Below are 22,193 nucleotides of genomic sequence, written 5' to 3'. Positions count from 1 at the left end.
CGCTGGCTAACTGCTGTGACCTTAGTCCACACATGAAGTTAAACAGACTCGGTCGATCAAAGATGATGTCAAGTGTTCTTAAGTTGTTGTGTCAGAAATGTGAGTTTTTAAGAGTCAGTGCACTTTTACATTCTTTCCACAGACTGTTTCTGTTTCTACATTCAAACTTTGTCTGACATAGTGTTAGTTGACAGGGCACTTACTCATTTCCAGAAAGGAAGTCAGAAGAAAAGTCTCAAAATGTACTTTCAAATACGAAATACACCTCCACCCTAGCATTCGCCGATCCTTGAGTTCATCTTGCTGCGTTATCCAGTTTCTCTATCAGCGAATGTTAGGAAAGTGAGCCCTGCCTGTCACATCATTCATTCGGAAATCACTTACAGCTACTGCTTGCTCAAGATGGAGGATACATTGTGTATCCCTCCTAGGAGTCGGGTCTGACTCCAAACTTGAATGGATCTGTACATGTAGCACTGTAGCACTTTCTTGCTGGACACAAGCTCTACCTCTGCTACTTCCACTGAGAAACAGAGGAGCAGTTTTGCAAAATCCCCTGAAACCCCTACTGACGGACAGGTAAACAGAAAACCGGGCAAAAAAAAAAAAAAACACAACTTCCTCAGCCACGGCAATGAACGCAAAACAACAGCACTTTAAGCTTTGCCTCCATTAATCCTCTTCAACTTATCCACGCCAACTCCAGCCACAGGCTCAGGGCAGCCGGCCTCAATCGATCAAAATTATCCTCTGTTTGGCTGCTTCAGTTCCTTCTATGCCCAATCAATCCGCTGCAATTGACGGTTTTAATGCGCTCCCCGCCACACTTGCTTCTCTGTGTTTGTGTGTGTGTATGTGTGTGTATGCAGGAAAGAGAAAATCAAATAGAAGCACCTGCTTCTAGTTCATAGGGAGAGCAGCACTCATGCAACTATGTAACAAGATATACAGATTTTGTGTGTGTGTGTGTTTGTGTGTGGAAAAAAGAATCGTGGTGTTGCAAAACCTCCAGAGCAACATAAAATTTTTGATTTGATTTTGCGAATCATTATCACACTCATAAATCACGCTGGGATAAAATCACTTTAAGTGGGGACTCACAGTGAAGTAAGTCAACCTTATTTATATTAACAAACAAGTGGAAATGACAGGGAATAATACAATTACACATTTTGCAGTGTGAGACCCTGGTGATGCTCACCGATGGTGTTGAAACAGTGGATGTCCAGGCTGGCCGGGCTCCGGTCTCCGATGTGGATCTCCTCCAGGCAGCGGTCTGAGCTGTTGGTCAGAGTGACCTGGATGGACACCATGCTTGGCTGGTACAAACACGGCTGCCTGGGGAAGTGGTACTTCGCTGACAGGCCTTTCCCAGTCATGTGGTGAAGCAGTTCGTAAGTTTTAATGGGACCGAAGGTTGGAGTGGTGACCTGGAGGGCACAGAGCAAAAGTTTTTTTTATTAATTAATTAGATTTAATTAATTTTCTTAGTTTCATGAGCTCCATGGTTACTTTCAGTTCTGGCAAATCTTTCAAGAGGATATAAAACATTAAAGTGAAATAAACATGCACCAAAACATAAAACAGACATGATCCAGTGATAAACATTCATTTTTCATCGTCCTCTCTTGAAACACAAAGCACTGTTGGTATTTCTTTTATGCTTTTAACTCAGGTTGCTTCTTTCCCTTCAACGTAAACACCTTCCATGTACCCTCAAACTAGGGATGCTTGGTACAGCAATTTTCAGATGACTGGATAGTAGACAAGATAGAAGCAGCAGCCTTACAGGGTAGACACATGTGCATGATAGTAATAATATGCAAATAAAGGATTCTAAAATATAAAAAGTAATAAGAGAAACACCTTGTGCAGGGAATGGTTATTGCAATAACAGCTGGGCAGTAGAAGAGGGAAGTAAAATGAAATGAGAATACCTAAGGTGTTCTGGAGAGTGTATAATATAAATATTATACAATGAGAGTGGTAAGTAGGGATGGAGGTAGTGGGATAGTGCAAAAAAATATTTTGGTGATGCCTGGAAGCAACTTCAATATTGTGCTATAGTCAAAGAAATGTTCACATGTTTGTGGTCCATTGGCAAATAAACATTATATTTAGTGCCATCAAGGCGGGGCACTCAGCCTGACAAGCTTGAGGTAATATTACAGCAAAGAAACACAATCACCAACACAAACCTATCAACACCAACAGCGTGTCATAGACGCCTTTTCCTTTTATTATAAGGAGGAAATTAAATGAGAAGTGGAAAAATAGAAGAGTTAGTGCATATTTTGTAAAAAAAAAAAAAAAAAAAAAAAAAAAAAATCTAATTCAGGGGCTTCAAAGTGTGAGGGTGGGCCCACACAACGCATTTGACACGTTCTACTGTCAAACATGTCTACACTGAGCAGAATATCCACATGTGAGCAGAATCTTTGTCAACAGAGTCAAGCAACTTTTGAGTCTTTTAATATCAATAAGAGGATTTTCTGTCTGGATGTCAGGGATAATAAGATTTACCCTCTTCACACCTGAGTGCATTTGTGCACAAACATGGAAATCAACAAATAAGACGGATCCTATTTTACACTTCAACATGGCAAAACTGTAAATCTCGGGAAAGATGATGCGAGGCTAGAGGAGGAGATGCTGTTAAGGATTACAAAGGAAAAGGTGATGAATATGTGACTAAAAGAGTTAATTGTAAAGTACCTAAGATTAGGATATGAGGAAACACTGCTGGTATGTAACTGTGTGAAATTAAAAAGGCATTTGTCTGACGCCTGGTCTTAGACTGATATCTCCCACAAAATCAGTTCTGAAGTGGGTTTCCACCAGAGAAGTAGCATGAGTTCTGCAGATTCAGATCCATGAGAAACAATTCTAGACACAGCTTTCATAGGTTTTTCGCAAGCATTTAAGTATCACTGAGCATATCACTGAGTATAACTGATCTCTCCCTTAAATACCATTTCACTCCTGAGCTTTCAAAACTTTCGATTTTCTCCCCTATGCTCTATTATCAATGCTTATGTTATGCTTATCAATTTGTTGTTAACTCTGAGTTCTCTTCATAAAAGGGTTTTAAACACATTCAATCTGTTCCATTATCAAATTAGCCATGAAAATGATCCAAATACAGTATCACAGACCATATTACAAATGTATCAACATATTGCCTGACCATAAGTGGAGTCAGAGCAGTGACCTTTGCTCGTGTTGCGCTTCAGCTGGGCGTGTTGCAAGCGGTGCACTTCCTCAGACGTGTCATGTGGTGTGTGAGGACTGAGGAATTGGGCTGACGTACAGGCTGCACAGATGAGCTTCACATTGTTCAGATTTTACGGTGCAGAACAGTGACATTCTTAATCACTGGGTTTTTGTGCAGATTATGTGAAAGGCTATGTGATTGACGGCTTGTCAAAATGCATTCTTTTACACTTCTGCCTGATAAATATCTTGGTACAGCTCATCATGGCATAATATCTCACATTGATTTAATTATGTTGAGGATGTATACATTTAGTATGTTTCTTACATTAAGCCAACATGTATTTTTCATGTTGGCTGTCTTTCCTTATAAATTAGTTTAGAACCCATTATTTTTCGATCCAAACTTTTCATAACTGTCCGAGGTGTTCAGACCCAAGGGGGCATTTTCGTTGAAGGCATTTTTCATATGACTGTGACAGTGACGCTTTATCATTTCTTTCTACCCGTTCCTGAGTGTAAAATTCCAAATTGAGACCTTAAAAAAAATCTACACCTTTAACCATGGGGGAAATAAGCGTATTGCCACAATTCAGGAATTACATGCGTACCGGTATAAAGCATTGTAAAGCAAAAGGCAGCCCTTGACATGTCAGACAACAAGTAAACGGACATCAACATCGCAGTCCCCCCTGGACTCGTCAGCCTCGGTGCTCCTCTTGTGGCACGATTGTCAAAGCGCCTGTAAAGGAGGTCAAACAAACATTTGCCGCCGGGCCGTAACACTTCCACGCCCTCACTTGTGCCCGTCACGCCACCGCCGGCATGCAAATTTATTGGACCACTTTTGGATGTGTCAGAGCAGTCGGTGTCAATAAAGCTGGCCGTAATGTTTGCCACCCCATCACAACAGAGATTTACCTCCCTGACAGACACAACCCGCTTCAAGGTCCTATCCATCGCCTCGCCCTGAGTGGCGGCGGTGACAGGACGGAGGAAGCGAGACCGGACAGGGCTTCAAACTGCTTATTATCACCAATTTGACACAGTGCACAGTAAAAACTTGACACCAGTGCCCACACAGGACCCTTCAACAGTCCATCCAACTGCCGCTCTGTGACGCAGTCCATAACACCTCAAGTGTAAATAAGAGAAGAGCAGTGTAACCTTGACTTCTCTGTCGGCCTGCCTCTTTCTTTCCACCCTGGACAGGAAGAAGGGAGGTGACAATGAGGGAAGGAGTTGATTGAGAGGCTCTATTATGCATCAACTTAAAGGAAGCTCTGGTGATGGATGACACGGGCGCCAGTCACCTTCAGAGCCCGGACGCTATGCTCCCAGCATCCTCTCTCTGGCAAATGACCTGAAAATCCCGCTGACACGCTCAAAAAGGGCTAACTGGCACTGGGGCAGCCTTGTGCACAAGGGGGGGATTTGAAAGAAGAGGATGAGAGAGATGTTTGGGCAGATATTGAAAATCCATTCCTGTTTTTCAGAAACAATGTGCATGTAAACGTAGTTGCAGGAGTTCATTACACCCTCAGAGTTATGAGGATTAAAGGTAAGGAACATGACTTTAGGGCCTAATTGTTCACTTCAGTCAGCAGATGACAATTAATTGAGAGGCGTCACAAAGACCTTGACTGCAAATTGAATTAAATAAATGTTACTACAGCCGTCTAGAACTACTTCAATGTAACAAGAAGTCTCCCCAGTGCACACAGATGGAGGTTAGTTCATTTATGCCAATTTGTCTACAAATTAGCTGTTCTTAAATGATTAATTTTCAAATTTTCTATTAAAGAAGAACACTAGCCATAATAGTCGTCTGCCATAGAAACAGCAGTGTCCTTCATCTAGCTTTTCAAACCCTATTTAACTGTCACCTGTTCCTTTGTGTGAGAATGAATCTATTCAACATAACCACTGCACACCCCCTTCATGGTTCTTTACTTATAAACACAATTTCCAAAAATGCCATAATTGTTCCAAAAGACAAAGCTGCATTTTCCAAAATTTTTTTGTTGAAAAAGGATTGAATAGCAATGCTTTGACGGGAAAGAAATGATCTAAAATCAGCAAGAGGACACAAAATAAAGACGCCAAAATCCACAAGCTTAGCTTTAGAATAAGCAAGAAACCCTAAAAGGTGTCGGGAAAGATGAAAAAGTATCGCCCAAAAGCAGTGAGAAATCAACTAAAAAAGTCTACAGTGAATTAATCTCAAATTGGCCAGACTTCAAATTGTTTCTTTATAAATTGGTCAAAAATGTACCATATGATCAATCAATTCTTTTCCATGACAGGAAAATTAGGTCAGCTGCTTTCCAGGGCTGTGTGTGTAAAACTCTAAATTGTAGCCGCAACTGCAACAACGAAATAGACAAATATTTCCCAAGCAGTCAGCGGGTTGCTGCCATGTGGGCATTTCCTCCTAGTTCAGAGGCGAGCTCTACTGTTTGAGTGGCAGCGGGAGGCTTCGAGGGCAGGAGCTGATATATTCTGGTGCCCATGGTTCTTCTGCTGATTCATAATTAGACGTGAACCCCGAGCACCAACTATGGGGGGAGGTCAGAGAGGTGGGGATGGAGGCGACGTCGGAGGAGGGAGGTGAGTTGGCGCCCGCCTGATGGACACCAAATGAACAAATTATGATGGCCCTCTCTGGGCGTGATGGGGTCAAACGCCCCGCGCCCCGCCACTGACAGTTCAATTTCCCCCCAACGCAGCCCCATTTGCTGACTACTAATTATGAATGAAAAGTTATCAGCCTTAGCCGCCCCACCGCACAAGCGGACAGCGGTCGGAAGAGGCTTGGGGGGCGAGGGGGTGCGGGGCAAAGGGGTGAGAGGATTTAAGAGGCATTTGTGAGAGATCCTAATGTCAAAATGTTATTAGAGAGAGCAGGAGCATGCAGAAAGTGGGGAGAGGAGGAGGAGACAGGAGAGGATGTGGGTCAAAGACAGTGACCGGGGTTAATCTAAATGCCTTTGATAACCATGCAGTAATTCTCTAAAAGGGCCCGAGCGCTCAGCTGAGACAGACCGCTGCCTCGCTGGGTAGATTGCAGAGAAATAGAAATGACACTGGGGCCAATGTGTGTGTGTGTGTGTGTGTGTGCATGTGTGTATCAACTGGAGAGAGAGAGCTGATATGTACGCGAGTGCATGCATCTGAAAAGCTAAGGAGGGGAGGGGCATTTGTGAATAAAGGTGAGGTTATTTACCCTCGTCTATGAATCCCGATTCCCATCATGTATTTATGCATAGAATTGGCTCTAAATCAGATGCTGATGTGCAAAAAGTTCCCTGCATTTCTATTCTCTATTACTCCCTGGCCTTCACCTGAGGAGGACAGAGTGACTAACAGGACTCGCGCTGCATAAACGCTGGCCCGAGAGCAGCTGTCAATCATAGTGAGTGACAGGAGGGCTGGATTGAGGGTAAACTCAGAATATAGAGCAGCTTCCCACAAGCTGCTGGTACAGCACCAGAGTTTGGACATCCGTTGACATGCCGGAACATATGGTTTCACCTCCAGAGCTAATTAACAGTGATAAACTATTAGGTCAGCGTTAAGGTGAAAAAAAATCTGATATGACAAAAATAAAACAATACGAGATAATATAACATTATAAGAAAGAAGACTGAAATTTGAGAATGAAGTTGTCATTCGTTACAAGAGTATCGTTGGATGTCTTCAGAAAAGATGTAATCTTACATGAGCAGTATAGCTTAATGGGAAAACACAATTGGCGAACCAAATATTTCTACCTGATCTGTAGGTGGTCTGTTCAGGACGGGATTAAGTATGATCTTATACTACAACATTATAAGTGTGAACTCACGCTCTACATGCAAGTGACATGCTGTTATTCTAATGGTCCACCTGCAGAATCACTAGAATTGAGATTTTCCATCCATCCTTCATCTGCCACTCCTGCAATCAGGGTTGTGGGGGATGCTGGAGCATATCCAAGCTGTCATCGGGCGAGAGGCGGGACACACCCTGGACTGGTCGCCAGTCAAATCAATCGCAGGGCCACATATACAGACAAACAACCATTCACTCACTCATTCATTAATTTAACCTGCTGCATGTTTATGGACTGTGGGAGGAAACCGGAGAGGCCACACAGACACGGGGAGAACATGCAAACGCCACACAGAAAGGTCCCCTTGTCGGAATTTGACCAGGGTCCTTTGTGCTGTGAGGCCAAAGTAGTCACTGTCAGTGGATATTTACAAGACTGTCACTCAAATCAACATCCTACCACATTGGAAATAGATATTTAAATAAATAAATAAATAAATAATCCAATTATATTAGATATATCAGAGTCACCATCCACACTGAATCACGTTCCAGTGTTTGAGACAACTGGTTTTGGCATTTATGCCAAATGAACTGCATTTATATAGGGATTTTCTTGGCTTTACCTACAAGCAATCATAGGTCCAGAAGGGGCAACATGGTGCTGAGGCATTTAACTGTAAATGGAGGAAATGCCATTATTAACCAAAGAGTTCACTGAGTTTTCTTCTTACAAATCTGCCAGTGCCCTGTCAAGGATTACCAGAGGCATTTTTGGTTCCTGATACCCTATTTTCAACTCAAGGTAAAACCTGCCCTGCCCTAGGTAACTGGTTCCTAAAAATATAACCAGTCACTTATCAAATAAAAATGTGACTTAATGGGCGGAAAATGGGGTTGGTGTACAGATAGGAACGAAACAGACCAGGATATCTGTTTGGTTACTCGGTTTGTCATGAAAAGTAGTATTAAAGAAGACCCAACACTTGGAAAAGCCCATGATTCAGATCATGATTAACATCAGCTCATTCTAAGAGTCACGGCTTCTCTAATCTTAAGTTAAGAAAGATGCATTTGTGCAGTAATACCTGATAAATCAGAAAGCTAGATGTCATATAAATCGACAACAATTTTCTGACTCAGTGAATGACCAAACCCATGCAATTGATAAACTCATGATGGTATATTTTCTGATTAACTTAAAGGATGTTAACTAACTAACAGGTCAGTGATTCATTAAACTGTAAAGCAATTTACTGAAATTATTCAAATGAAAGTAAACTCACATGGGAAACAGCTGTGTGTATTGTGCTTGTTTAATGAGATGATCATTAGATTATGTATGTATTTATTTATATAAATGTATAAATATATATATATATGTATGCAGGGGCTGTTCCTCAACGGGACAACATGTATGAGGTGGCAATACAAAACCAGCTAGAGATCACATCAAATATTAACATGCAAAAATAATAATAATAATAATAATAATAATAATAATAATAATAATAATAATAATAATAATGATAATGGTAAAACACTGGATGGCACAATTTCAAACAATACTAACAGACAGAGACAAACTGAATAAAACAAAACAAAAAAAAAAAAAGAAAAAAGACATGCCCTAGAGATTTTTAACAACTTTTACACAAAGCATAGTATCATTTTCTGGAATATGATTTTGGAAGACTATTCCATTCTACAGTGAACATTTATGTTATTCTTTTCATTGAATCTCAACAATGGTTGCACATCACGTTTTACATCCAGGTCCTTAACTTGTTCCTCTATAAGGTAATTTGATTTCAGCATTATTAATGATCAGATCATCATTAGAATTTGCGCAAAATAAGTTACTCAAAAAAACATGGTCTGGTAAATGTGGTATGAAAATTTAATTCCATTTGAAAGATGTTTAAAAATTTCAGATCAGTGAAGGTGGAGATTTCTTTCGATATGTGAGAAATACCGTAATTAAAAATATGTGTAAATTCCAACAGCTGAGCATATGGATGCATATATATATATATATATATATATATATATATATATATATATATATATATATATATACTGTATATATATGGCCCATAATGTAAAACTTCCCATTGAACACAATGCTAATCATTCTCTACTGCTCCGCCTTTGGAATCCTTGTCGATATGACATTCTTGATTAAGACCATTACTGGGTAGCTCCCTTTTGACCTGAAACTAAGAGCAAAATATCGGTAAGTATTCACACTGAGTATTTTTAAGGCCACAAAAGCAGCGCTGCACAAAGACGAGATACCAAATAGACACGGCAACAGCAGAACCAAACGGTCTGGACATTTCTCTCCCAGGGGGTCGAGACAAAGTACAGACGAAGCACACGCACACACACACACACACACGCACACACGCACGCACCATGGTGCTTTCATGCTGAAGAGAGAAAGGGGCCGTCACACCAGGAAAGGTCAACCATCAGATATACACAACAACAGAGAGACACTGGGGACACAACATCTGACAGAGAGAGATGGAAGGAGACAGAGATAAGAGAGCACGGAGTGGACGGGCTTACAGATGAGACGCAGAAATAGAGTTCAAGGGTGTGGAGGAGAGGAAAAGCTCGCTCGGAGAAAGACAGACTATAAGAGCTACAGGAAACAGGGCGAGCAGTTCCAGCATGCTGACCGGCTATAAATATAAGGAGGCAGAAAAGGTCAATAGTTGGCGTCTGGAGCAGAAACGTTTCACGAGGGAGAGGAGCTCATTTCACCGTCTCGCAAGCTGCTCGGCTATTCTGTCAGTGTCACACAGACAGGAACGACACAGCCGAAAGGAGGAAATGTTATCCAGTGTATTCTAATGCAAGCACGCACACAGACACACTAACCTGCATGGTCGGGGAGATGTTGGAGAGAGAAAGGCCTTCGAGGTCAGACAGCAGGCTGGAGGAGACAACCATTGACTTTGGTGGATTTGTTGGTGCTGGGGAAACTGAGCAAACAAAGACAACATTTGTTTACGATTTGCTTTTAGATGATTTCATAATAAAAGTCTGACCTGCTATTTTAGAAAGTCTTTCAACATTAAAAAAAGCCTATCTCTCGGCATACACAAGCATTTTTTGTTTTGTTCTTAATGATAGAGCTGATTTTTTGCCCCCCCTGTTCTATTCAAAGACCCTTTTCGGACACTGCCACGGGAAGCTCCACAACAGAGGCCAATTGTGATGTATGTAAATATTTCAGTTCATTTGCAAGGAGTCCAAAGTCCGAAGATTAAGTCAGATTTTTTATAGATCCCCCAAAAATGTCTTGAATACTAGTATTCTGGACTTGTGGGTGAGGTCATGTGATCCGTAACCCCATCTCCATATGTCCCTCCCATGTTTCAATTGTAGTACAGTATGAATTAATTTGAATCTCACACACACACACACACACACACACACACACACACACACACACACACACACACACACACACACACACACACACACACACACACACACACACACACACACACACACACACACACACACACACACACACACACACACACACACACACACACCTTTGGCTGAAAGTGCACTATAAATATCGTTTATTTTTCTCATATTTATAGCTATGTGAATTGCAGGTAGACAAAACTGTATCCTACCTATGAATTCAAAAGCAAACAAGGAAAACCCTAGTGAGATGGACTAAATAATGATGGATGAGCAAAGGGAAACTCACAGTCATCTAGATCCAGTAAAGACACTTCCTTCTTGGATTTAGCTTCCATCTGATATAAAACAAAACACAAAACATTTGACAGTGAGCAATGTAGAAAGAGAACAAGGGCGGGGGAAAGGGTGACGTAGAAAGAGAACAAGGATGGGGGAAAGGGCAGCAACTGCAAAATGTTACTACTGGCTGCGTATAATGACTGAAAACTTGTTTTCAAAACCAAAAAAAGATGCTTTACAAACAGACACATGTCTTCAGTGTTAGGGAACATTGGAAGTTCAGTGTCACATTTGAGAAATGCCACAGTGGGCCACAGCGATGAGCTTGTCAAGGTTTGACTTGTGGTGCGAGTTAAAAGCCGTGTAGGTGTAATTCCCACATCAGACCCAACAAAAATGCACTCAAATATATGATTGCTTTTACCATCCTTTCTCCACGCCCTCGTAACCAAGGAAAGGCCCATAAAGAACCATAAAATTCCACTCAGCATACTCCAGGCTGAGCCGTCTGAGGAGCTAGTGGGAATGAAAACAAACAATAAAGCTGGAGGCCGTCACTAACCAGATTTTCACTGATTAAAAAAAGAAAAAACAAAGCGGATCATAAAAAGGGAAAATAAAAAAAAGCAAAAAAAAAACACATCCCGGAGACTTCCAACCTGTCATTTGTCAGTGACTGTCTGACAACACTGTGGTGACAGACAGCTGAGTGCCAACGATGCTTTATCCAGCAAATTCTCTTTTGCACTAAAAACTCCTCTACTGCTCAATACTTTAGTTGGAATTAAGGAGAGGAATCGAGTCTTACACTACCTCAGCTCCAAATCATCCCCTGAAATGTATGTGACATGTTGGGAGCCTGTTTGCTAAGTACTACAACTGTTAAAGCTTGAAAGTCCAAAATAATGACAGCTTAGCCTGCATTATCAGCTTCAGTACGTATTGGAGCTCTGAGGTGGAGCAGAAGTTATGCCTCTTTAATTATATATATCGAAACATCACTCATGTTTCACTTATGTTCATTTTTTGCATTCAAATCATAAACTCAATAAAATATTAAAGTAAGCATGAGCAATAGAAAAAAATCTGAAAATTGTCATATACAGCTATGAGCGGTTTCAATATCTGCATTCTTGATATTCTCTTGCTCATTTTCTGTTCAGCTGTTGATTCCATGTGAACTCATGTGTGGATGGTTGTCTTGAAAAATGTTACAGCCCGACCACTGGCTGGGACCAGAGAAACTGACTGGATTTAAACTGTCTGACCAAGCCATGACGTTACCTTGGGTTTGGCCTTGAGATCGTTTCCCTTCTTCTGCTCTGTGTTGGAGTCGGAGCCAGAGTCATCCTCTGAGTCCGAAGCCGAGGCAGAGGAGCTTTCGGCTGATGAGCTGCTAGCTTTGGCAGGGGGTCCGTTGCCGTTTTCATCAGAGTCGCTGTAAAAAACCCAGAAACAACATAAAACATCCTTTCTCATCTGGATCCAAGTAACAGATGAGAAAATCCTTTATTGGTTAGTAGCACAAAAGGGACATTGCATAAAGTGTATTTAGAATAGAATATTTCTTTAACCATCCCACAGTGGGGAAATTTCAATGACTCACAGCAGAAAGTGGACGGTGCAAGAAAAGAAAAAACTAAGAATAGACAAACAGTGTCAATAATATATAACAGATAGGGCTTGTATTAATAAGTTACACCTAAACAATATGACAATATATGAACAGTATAAACATGTATAATACTTGCAGTGTTAGCAGCGCAATAGTAACACCTACGGTGTCCAACTGAGTGGATGTGTTGGAATGAATGAATGAATGAATGAATGAGAAATCTATTGAGAGCAGAGCTGAGGGTTAAATGGTCGAACAGCAGCTGGCAGGAAGAACCTGTGGAATCTCTGCTTCACACACTTGGGGTGAAGGAGTCTGTCGGTGTTGGGGCTGCTCAGTGCTGTCATGATGTCGGGAATGGGGTGTGTGGCATTATTCAGAGATGATAGCTTAGTTACCACCCTCCTCTATCCCACCACTTGCACTGACTCCATGGGACCCCCAGGATGGAAACAGCCTTCCTCAGCAGTTTGTCGATCTCCTTCCTGTCAGCCGCTGATTGGCTGCTGCTCAGGCAGACTACTTCAAAGAAAATGGCTGATGCCACTACAGTGTTGAATATATATTTAGAATATACAGTATGAACTAACTTCGATTTAATTCTGGGATATACTATTTTACGACTTCTAAGTGGTTCTTTTCTAGATTCTTTGAATGGTGCAAAACAGTGATATAAATCAGGTGAATCCCAGCACAGTCACAGTGCACTTATAAGGACCACTTTTACTGGCTGATCATAACCAAGTATGTTTACTTTTGCGTAATACTAGCTGATAAACTGTATGTTATTCAAGAACGTTTCACTGCCAAACAAGAGTACAGGCATCTACTTCAAAATCTCCTATAAGGTCTGGAGTAATAATATAGCTAGCTAAAGAATAAGGCAAAGCTTTCATTTTCATCTCCATCCCAACTGAAATCTTTATTTTAGCCGCGTCAAAACAACAAAGATCAATCTGTTTTTGTTGTGAAGTTAATTCAGTGTTGCATTCACTCAAAACATTTTCTCCATCTTTCTCTTCTCCCTTTCACTTGCTCTGTCCCTCTTCAATTTGTCCCGATAATGAGTGTTTACTCCGCCTGCCTGGGATTTTCAGCTGTTAAATTAATGAGGGGAATTGTGACGGTAACTGGCTTTTTAACTTGGGCGATGATGAAAAGCCAGTATTAATTTGGCCTACAGATTTCATTTGCTGCGAACAGGAAAAAGTGATATAAATCACTGTGGGCCTGATTAGGCCCTGCCTGAAATGACTGGGCCATAATGAGGGCATTATGCTGTGTTTGTTGTGGAAGCACTGGGGTGAGCGGCTCTAATTACGGTTTGTGTGTGTGTGCGAGTGTGTGTATCTGTGTGTATTTGAGCACTGGGGTGAGTTGCTCTAATTATACTCTCTAATGGAGAGAACAGGGTCAGCCGGCGGCCTGTCACACAGCAAAATCAGGTACATTCTATGTGAGTTTGTGTGTCTGTGAGTAAATGAAGTAGAGTGCATAAGAAACTAAATTTGCCGGTGTGTAAGAGGCCGTGCGTGAGCATATTCAGTAGTAATGACTCAAATTTTATTCATTGGTAACACCAGGCTGCTAAATGACCAATCAAAAGTCATTATCCATTAGCCATGTAAATGTGGGTTACGCTACTGCAGGAAAATTCTCCTTGATTAGCTTGTTAATGGAACTCACACTAACAGTATTCTAACAGCTCTGCCAGTGTGTGTGTGTGTGTGAGAGAGAGAAAGAGAGAGAATAATACAACAGTCCTGCAATGCATGCCATCATCAAGAGGACAATAACAGTAAGTTTTGTCAAATGTGCAACAGGGAGGTCTTGGAGGTCATGTAAAGGTTGTCATCTTTAGAGGTCAAACCAATACTAGAATTTCGGGCACATGGTGATTTGGGAGGGAAGAAAAAATAATTTCAAAATAATCTTTATAGGAACAATGACTTCTTGGCAGAGAATATGTATAGTGACTAGCTCAGACTAGTGAGCATCACAGAACAGCAAACTGAGCTTTAACGCATTTTAAGATTTTAATGCAGTTTCAGTTTTGTATATTTTTTCTCTTGCTACTGCAGGATATTTTATTTTACCTTGAGGGATTTGATTGGGCTGTTTGGATGTAGAAGGGAATTCACTGGGAATTCAACTATAGGCAAAGGTCATTTCATTAGTTTTCAATAAACATCAAACTAGTCTGGCCTTCAGCTTATACCAGATTTTAAATTTTGACCACATGTGTATATTAGTTTGACACCTCTGTCTATTTCCAACTGCACATTGGTAGCTTTTAAATGTTGGGACAGTAAAACTAATTCCTGCAGATGATACTGTTGAATGGTATCAAACAAGCAGCGGTACCTCATATAGGTGAAGAAGAGGAATATGTACATTTAGCATCAGAGCCACTTGAAGTAAATCCTCCAAACATCAATTTGCTGTTGGAAATGAAATTAAAGAGCGGAAAGATATTCATCATTTTTAAAAATGTCAGCTGGTGGATGATTGGAAGATTTTAAAGAGTTCACAGCACAACTTGAAACCACTGGTGTCCAGCTCAGTACCTGCTGGGGAAGGAGACGATAGACAAAGCCTGCATGAAATATTTGCACTGATACTTGGGGAAAGATCCTTGTCGGCTGATAAACTCTGCTGACCAACCTATCAGTCAGGCGACATTAACTCCAAAACTGTTCCGGGTTTCCCTGATGAGGACGTCTCAGTATTTAGTCACCGTTGGTTAGAGTTGCTACATTCATCAAGCCTTTGCATTAAATCTACAGCATGGCTTTTTTTAACAAGACCACTTATGTCTATTTTTTCCCAGCAAATCTCTGGAAGTAGACTTCAGAGGTCTGTGTTAGGAAGCCAGCAGGAGTGGCAGTAGATGGGCTACACTCACATTCATGCAGCAATATTTCACAGTTTTTACTGCCAATAAGCTACTGGAGAAAGTTTATGGGAGGAAGGGATACACGAGAGCAGACGGGGGTGAGTGGTTGTATGAAAGAAAGTTTCGAACAGATGGGGACTGAGCTGGTTGAGGCTCTGATCCCATTTACTGACTTCCCCACCGGAGTTTCTCAGAAACACACACCTGACTAATTAGCAAGGCAAGAAAGAAACATCTGGATGCAATGTTCAGGGAAGAGAAATGATGCTCTTGGAGACTGACAGGAGGGATTTCACCTTACCTGTCAGCAGCAGGTGGTTTGCTTGTATTTTGTGCTGCCTTCTTGGTCTTCTTTTTCTTCTTTTGTTTCAATTCTGAATCACTGGAGCTCTTTTGGGATTCGCCTGAGCTCTTTCCAGAGTCAGTGGAGCTCTTTGATCCTTCGCTGCTCTCCTCACCGCTGCTCTCGCTACCCGACTCTGTTAGCAAACACACAGCGTTGGTGTTGAGATTGGGCCCAGCTTTTATCACTTATATTTCCCTTTTAAAAACAATTCTGTTACTTCTGGTGTTCAAACTCTTTGATTAACTCTTAATGGAGCAGTGCTATTGGCCATCCACCATTCCTAATGACCAAGATAAAATGCTCAACACAACAGAAAATCTGAGTCCTATACTTCTTACTTAAAATCTTACTTTAAAATCTTGCAAACTCCCAAACTCCCTGCACGATAACAGGAAATCCAATGTGCGAAACGGAAGAGTGTGAGCGCTAGTAGCAGAGAGAATTTATGAATGAAGACACCCATTTCAGAATGCCAGACATGATGGGAATTTACCTTACCAAATGGTCATTTAAATTACATAATGGGAATTTGTAATTCTAAGATGACACTACTAGAGATCGATAAATTGCCCATGTGTGATATGTTTTGTTTGCAAACCTTTTTGATGGCGTGAATAACCCTGGTTAAACCGCAACCAATCATGTGGCTAATATCTTAAGTGAAGTGTGTAAGTGGCTGGGACTTCTCCAGACCTGCCTCCAGAAATCCAACTCGGAAAAGCAGGAGAAAGGCTCAAAAATCTACTCTGACCCTTAGGAGCTTTTGAGACAGGTGCTGGTCTTGTTTTGCCACCCATATAGTCTGTTTTGGTGGTCTCCACCTCAACACTATCAGATGCTGCATAATATTTGTGATGAGCGGAGGAACAAACCTGTTAAAGCAAATGAATGCAGGACCTTTGGATCCCCTTTGAGTAACACATGAGCATCAAATCTGGCAGTATAACTACTCTACTGTGTCATGAAAAAACAAAGCAGTTGTTCTTTTCCTCTAAGACTTAGGGGACAACACAAACAGCACCAAAGTTACTACACAGCCCACTGTAACAACTGTTATGGCTGTTAGGAGAGGCAGAAATTCTGTTTCAAATAATTCCAATTTCCTTTTTCTGACATTCAGAAAATGAAGTTTGAATTTACAAAGATTCTGGATAGCAGTTCTTCTAATGAGCCTTAGCTTGGGATGCTGCAGTCATCAAATTCCGGTGACCACTATATCTGACAGCAGCGTCTCTATTGTTTAAGGTACAGTGGTGGAAAAAATGGATTATCTCATTTTGAGACTGTTGATGAAAATGGTTGATGGGTTATTCGCCAGCAATCACAGAGGTCAACCAATAATAAGTTTGGGTTACACGCACACGCACACACACACACACACACACACACACACACACACACACACACACACACACACACACACACACACACACACACACACACACACACACACACACACACACACACACACACACACACACACACACACACACACACACACACACACCTTCGCTGCTGCTGCCGCTGCTGCTGCTACTACTGCTGCTGCTGTCTGCGCTGCTGGACTCTTCACCATCTTTCTCATCTTCCTCATCAGAGTAGAACTTGTCATCAGATTTGGGTTGCTTGACTTTCCCAACCAGCGGGGCCCATTCTTTCACCTGGGCAGACACAGAGGAGGAAATCACCTGCTCTTGCTTTCCGTTCTTTTATCAATCCAATGTGAATCTCAGTTGAGGGATAATGGTCAAGGGCCCTCGTGTTGATGCACCATTATCAATCCGCCTTTTCAAGTGCGATGCTCTTAACTTAATACATTTTCAAACTAGTTGCTCTTAAAATCTCTCAGGCAAGTAACATGAACATCAAAAGGAAACGTACAAGTGATTTGTTGACTTTGTAAAGCAGTCTAGGAAAGATGGTGCTTTTTATACCACTGACTGTCATAATATGAAAAAATTCAGCACCATGACACATTTCAGGGTTTCATGACGCCCACAGCTTCAGTGTCAAAACAGTGAAAAAGCAGGGTACCATCTCATTAGGCTCTGAGACTTGAAACTCTGACAGGGAAAGTAAACTGACAGATTTTCATTAGAATCAGCACCACACAAATGTTCAAGTTGGTGGCTTTCACATGTATTTTCTAAAGATCTGACATTCTAATATATATTTTCAGTTGTTTGTCTTAAGAAAAACAATTCAGTCAATTCCAGCTAATTTCCTGATAACTTCTTGATCACTTTTCTATATACATGACAGTTTTTGCTATTTTTGCCAGGGGATTTTTATATCTCTTCATACAAATCGCATTTTCTTACCAATTTTCTAGCACCCTTTTCTATAATTTTCCTAAACTTTAAATTAATACAATATACCACTTTTCAATTACAAACCAATCTGCTTCAATAACTTATTTCAATGACCACTTAAGGGGTTAAGTGACCCCCTGAACCTCTGCAAGCTGCGCCTTTGGGCATGATGTGCAGTGTGAACCTTACTGGCTCAATGACCTCCACATTCCTCACAGATGTGTCAGGAGCAATGACGGGCCAATCCGAAAGCTCATGGTATCCAATGGCTTTGATATTGAGACTGTGAGAGAGAGTGCCCAGCTGGAAGCGATCTCGATCTGACAGAAATCAAGGAAAAATGACATTAAATATGTAAACCAGTGGCTTAATATCAATTTGCAAACAACTTGAGAAGAGTCATACAGAGATGTATGTATCACACAACTAACCATGCGAATGTGTGCAAGCGCACACATACACAGTGTTCAAATCTCAAGAAAATCCTAAATCTGATTTTGGTGATCAATGTGGTGGCTGAGATGATCGAATCACAATGGCAAATGGGAAGTCAGAAGTTTCAGAAATACAGAAAATATTGATAATGATAAAACTCACACATCAGATTTTCCTAAAACATAATGAAAAATGAAACCCAACTATAATATAATATAAAAAAAACAAATTGAACAAATCTAACATTTCCAAAGGTTAATAAAGCACTATAATAATGGGAAAATATTACTGGACATCAAATAGTAGAACAGCAAATAGAAAAATCACACCAACAGATAAAATAAAGAAAAGTGGCAATTGATAAACACCAGTTACAGTACGAAAAAAGCAACACAGGAAATCCAAAACAGCAACAGAGAATCATGAAAAAATTATAACTGGGTTTTGACCCTCTGGGTCACCGTAGGAAACTAATCTAGGAGGGACTGCTCATACGCATTGCAAATAACAGAAAAAAATGCCTTCACTTATGAATATTAAGACTGACAGGGCCAGTGAATGCATTCCATAAACATCAGGTGGGTTTGAACTGATGCTGAATTTTAATGTTGCAGAACTTGTTTTTTTTGTCCTCTTTGTTGAAGAGAGAGAGGGAGAGAGAGAGAGAGAGACTGGGAAATGAGAGACTTTTCCTCTGTAGTGTGTAGAAAAGGTTAGCATTAGCTCAATTATTTACCCATCTCATTAGTCGAAGGTAAGGGGTCTGACCTGACTGCCCTTCAGAGAGAAAGACGCACTGGAATAATAAAACCACCTTGTGAATAATCTTTGTAAACTGCAGGAAATGGAGCCACTCGACGGAAAATTTCAGGCTATTTAAATGGAGATTCCTTGATGTTTTAACAAACGTGAGGGGTGGGATAATGTCAAACTTAAAAGCTATTTAGGGTATTGGAGCAATATGAAAAATACCAATACCATTATGTATCAGGACAGGTTAAGTGCAAAGAAAAAGATGAAAAATTAATCTACTCAATGTGTCTCAAGCACCCTTTTATGTTAAAATGATGGTAAGTTGCCCTTCAAACACCCAATTTCAACGATGAGAAAATATATAAAAAGGTGGTTTACTTTCATGTTACTGTTTCATAAATTTATACTGATTGATAAGGTCAGTCTACTAATGATGTTTCCCTGTGACATTGAAAATCAGTCAATTAATATATGGGGTTAAAAAATGTGATCAGCATAATGGAAAAGGAATATGAAAAAGAACATTAAAAAGAAGGTTTTTATTGCATCCTGATGAATGTCTTAAAGAAAATAATAATTGTAACATGAATGTTGGCACATTGGAGAAATGTCCACAATATGATTAAACCTTGGTGTATTGTACCTTTAAAAGTAGACTCCAGCACTGGGGCTGGTTTGGGAGCCAACAGGATCCGTCGAGCATACTTGTTGAGGGCACCACTCTTCTCACTTGGCACGATCAGCTGTCTTATGAAACGTGTTCGATCTCGAATGTCGTAGTTCTGGTCGTATTTGCCCAGATTCAGGATGTACTGTGTCAGCAGCTTGGTCTGGTGGAGAGATGATGATGCAGGAGATGAAGAGGATGTTCATGTATTGTGTCAAGACATGTCAACTGAGGAGGCTTCAAGATTGAATTTTGCTTTTTGTAGAGTTCAGTGAGCAGGTCAATAATCTATCACTAACCAACATGAGGGACAGCTATAATTACAAATACAAGTCAGCATTTACCAATTTAAAATGTCAGCTTCATGACTAAAACTATAAACATATGAAGATTTATACAAAATTAGCGCTATCAAATGCAGGCCTTAAAGTGTGTATGTAGTCGACTGAAGGTCTCATGCCAACAGACCAAACATGAGGCACAGCATGTGGACAAGATACGTTTGATGATTGAACATTTTCAAGTTTCTATTGTTTACAGCATTGAGCTGAAGAGGGTGAAAATGGGATGATGTGTGAAACATTATGTTCTATTTTAGTTCATGCTTTCTTTTATCTATGTAAAAAGGTCTGCAGGACTTGAGTACTTTTAATGGGCAACAGGCATTTATTTCTCAGATGATTATGGATTATAAACTGCCATGTTACCATGGAACTCTTTCCAAATATCTCCACTATTCATTTTAAATCAATTCAAAAATAGGAATGTGTTGTGGCCAGAGGATTTTTTTTTTTTTTTTCAAATCACATATGAAAGCCTGAAAGAAACACAGTAGAATAGATGAACTGGGTTCATAAGCTTAATCCTTTCCTGTATGGTCATTACCTTAGCCCTTCTCCATTGTTCTCGGAACATTACTGAAAGCAAAAGATGTGATGATGTGTTTGTGGAGCAATAGTCTGGGCTCATAAACCCAGCTCAGAGGCAAAAACTGGCCCATCTAGGCAGAGTGGGCCTGGGGGACACCCCATTACACTAAAACAGACCCACTGGCAGGTCTATATTTAAATCCAAAACAGCACTCAGAGATCTCAGAGATGAAGCACTGATTGCAAAGCTGTGTCACATTTAGGTGACTGAATCCTCTTTTCTAACAAAATTATGAAGCAAGGATTCATTACTTTGCAGAATGAGAATTAGAGGTGGCATTGCCCTTTCATAATATTGCCAATGACGTTTAGACAACCCGAGTTTCAGGGGATGTTTAGCAGGGACGACACTCTTGGGACTGCACTCGCTGAGATATTTTGTACCTGCTTGGAGTTGGTCAGGTAGAGTTTGGCCGCGAGGTTGACCGTCTGCAGCTTGACAATGTCCTCCTCTGCTGTGAAAGTCTTGGCCATCTTGCGCAGGACATCGGGTGCAATCTTTGGTACCCTCTCGCAGTACTCTCCCATAAGCCACAGGATGCTGGCCCGGGCCATGGGAACCTATGGTGTCAGGTGCGAGATCAAAGAGGAAAAGCTTCACTTATACCATTATTTTTAAACTCAACAATACATTAATGTCTTGTTTTCCATGCTGATTATGAAACAAGATGTTGATTTTTGATGTTCACTTCAAAAGAAATCAGTGATTTAGATGATGTTAAGCCATACAGTGATGTTGTCAAAGAGCTTGGCCATGTGTTTGATGATGTCACTGTGCTGTGTGGGCTGCGTCTGAAGCAGCTTCTTGATCACCACCACGCTCTCAGCCACCACAGTCTCTGCAGAGAGAGAAAACACAAATGCTGACACTGAACCTGGGCAGTTACCGCACCCTGAACAACAGCCGGGTCCTGAAGAGCTAAAGGCATTTTACCATCTCTGTTGGAAAGCAGCAGCACCAGCCCGTTGAGGCAGGTGTCGGTCACCTCAGAGATGTTTGTCGCACATCGACCGATGGCTTGAATGGTGGCCGCCGCAAACGCCTTGTCCTGGCTCTTCACATAGGTCTGTAAAAAAAAAAAAAAAAGAAAAAAGAAATCAAACAAAAAGAGGAGCCCAGGCAAAAAGGAGACCAAAGAGAAAACTATTACACAGATAGCTGGGGAAGGGCAAGTTATCAAGATTAACATGATTAATATATTCAAAGACTGCTAATGTGTTTACCTATTTTGCATAATATAGAAATTGAAATCCTAAATGACACTATATACAGGCAACGGAATTTTCTTGACTGTGTTGACAGGAGATAACATCATGATGTACCTAAGTAGCAACTTTGACTAATGGTGTCCTTTTTTGAAAGGCACACTACATTCAGTACAACTGTGTTTAATATAGAAAGCAACCATACAAAAGTAATTACAATACACTTTAATAGTACTTGTCATGTATTTTAAATTTTCCCTATTTATACTTTCATTAAGC

At 40.8% G+C, this 22,193-nt stretch overlaps 1 protein-coding gene across 3 annotated transcripts in view; it reads right to left on the bottom strand.

Annotated features, from left to right (window-relative positions):
- The window catches only part of ap3b1a (adaptor related protein complex 3 subunit beta 1a), a 62,899-nt gene that overhangs the window by 12,038 nt on the left and 28,668 nt on the right, over window positions 1-22,193 (bottom strand). For 2 of the 3 annotated variants that reach the window (XM_086152400.1, XM_086152399.1), the window contains 11 exons: window positions 21,643-21,775; window positions 21,438-21,547; window positions 21,093-21,269; window positions 19,756-19,942; window positions 18,114-18,244; window positions 17,120-17,273; window positions 15,568-15,745; window positions 12,040-12,193; window positions 10,763-10,811; window positions 9,916-10,019; window positions 1,202-1,430 (listed from right to left, as the gene is read on the bottom strand). In XM_086152400.1, the coding sequence (XP_086008526.1) occupies window positions 1,202-1,430; window positions 9,916-10,019; window positions 10,763-10,811; window positions 12,040-12,193; window positions 15,568-15,745; window positions 17,120-17,273; window positions 18,114-18,244; window positions 19,756-19,942; window positions 21,093-21,269; window positions 21,438-21,547; window positions 21,643-21,775 (1,606 nt within the window). Of the gene's footprint in view, window positions 1-1,201; window positions 1,431-8,217; window positions 9,246-9,915; window positions 10,020-10,762; window positions 10,812-12,039; window positions 12,194-15,567; window positions 15,746-17,119; window positions 17,274-18,113; window positions 18,245-19,755; window positions 19,943-21,092; window positions 21,270-21,437; window positions 21,548-21,642; window positions 21,776-22,193 lie in introns of those variants that run through there. The other variant, XM_086152401.1, reaches the window with a different exon arrangement.

The sequence above is a fragment of the Fistularia commersonii genome, chromosome 9, assembly GCF_037954325.1.
Source record: "Fistularia commersonii isolate RoL2024-O1a breed Wild chromosome 9, RoL_Fcom_v1.0, whole genome shotgun sequence".
NCBI classification, from domain to species: Eukaryota; Metazoa; Chordata; class Actinopteri; order Syngnathiformes; family Fistulariidae; genus Fistularia; species Fistularia commersonii.
This window is presented reverse-complemented; position numbering and strand designations above follow the sequence as displayed.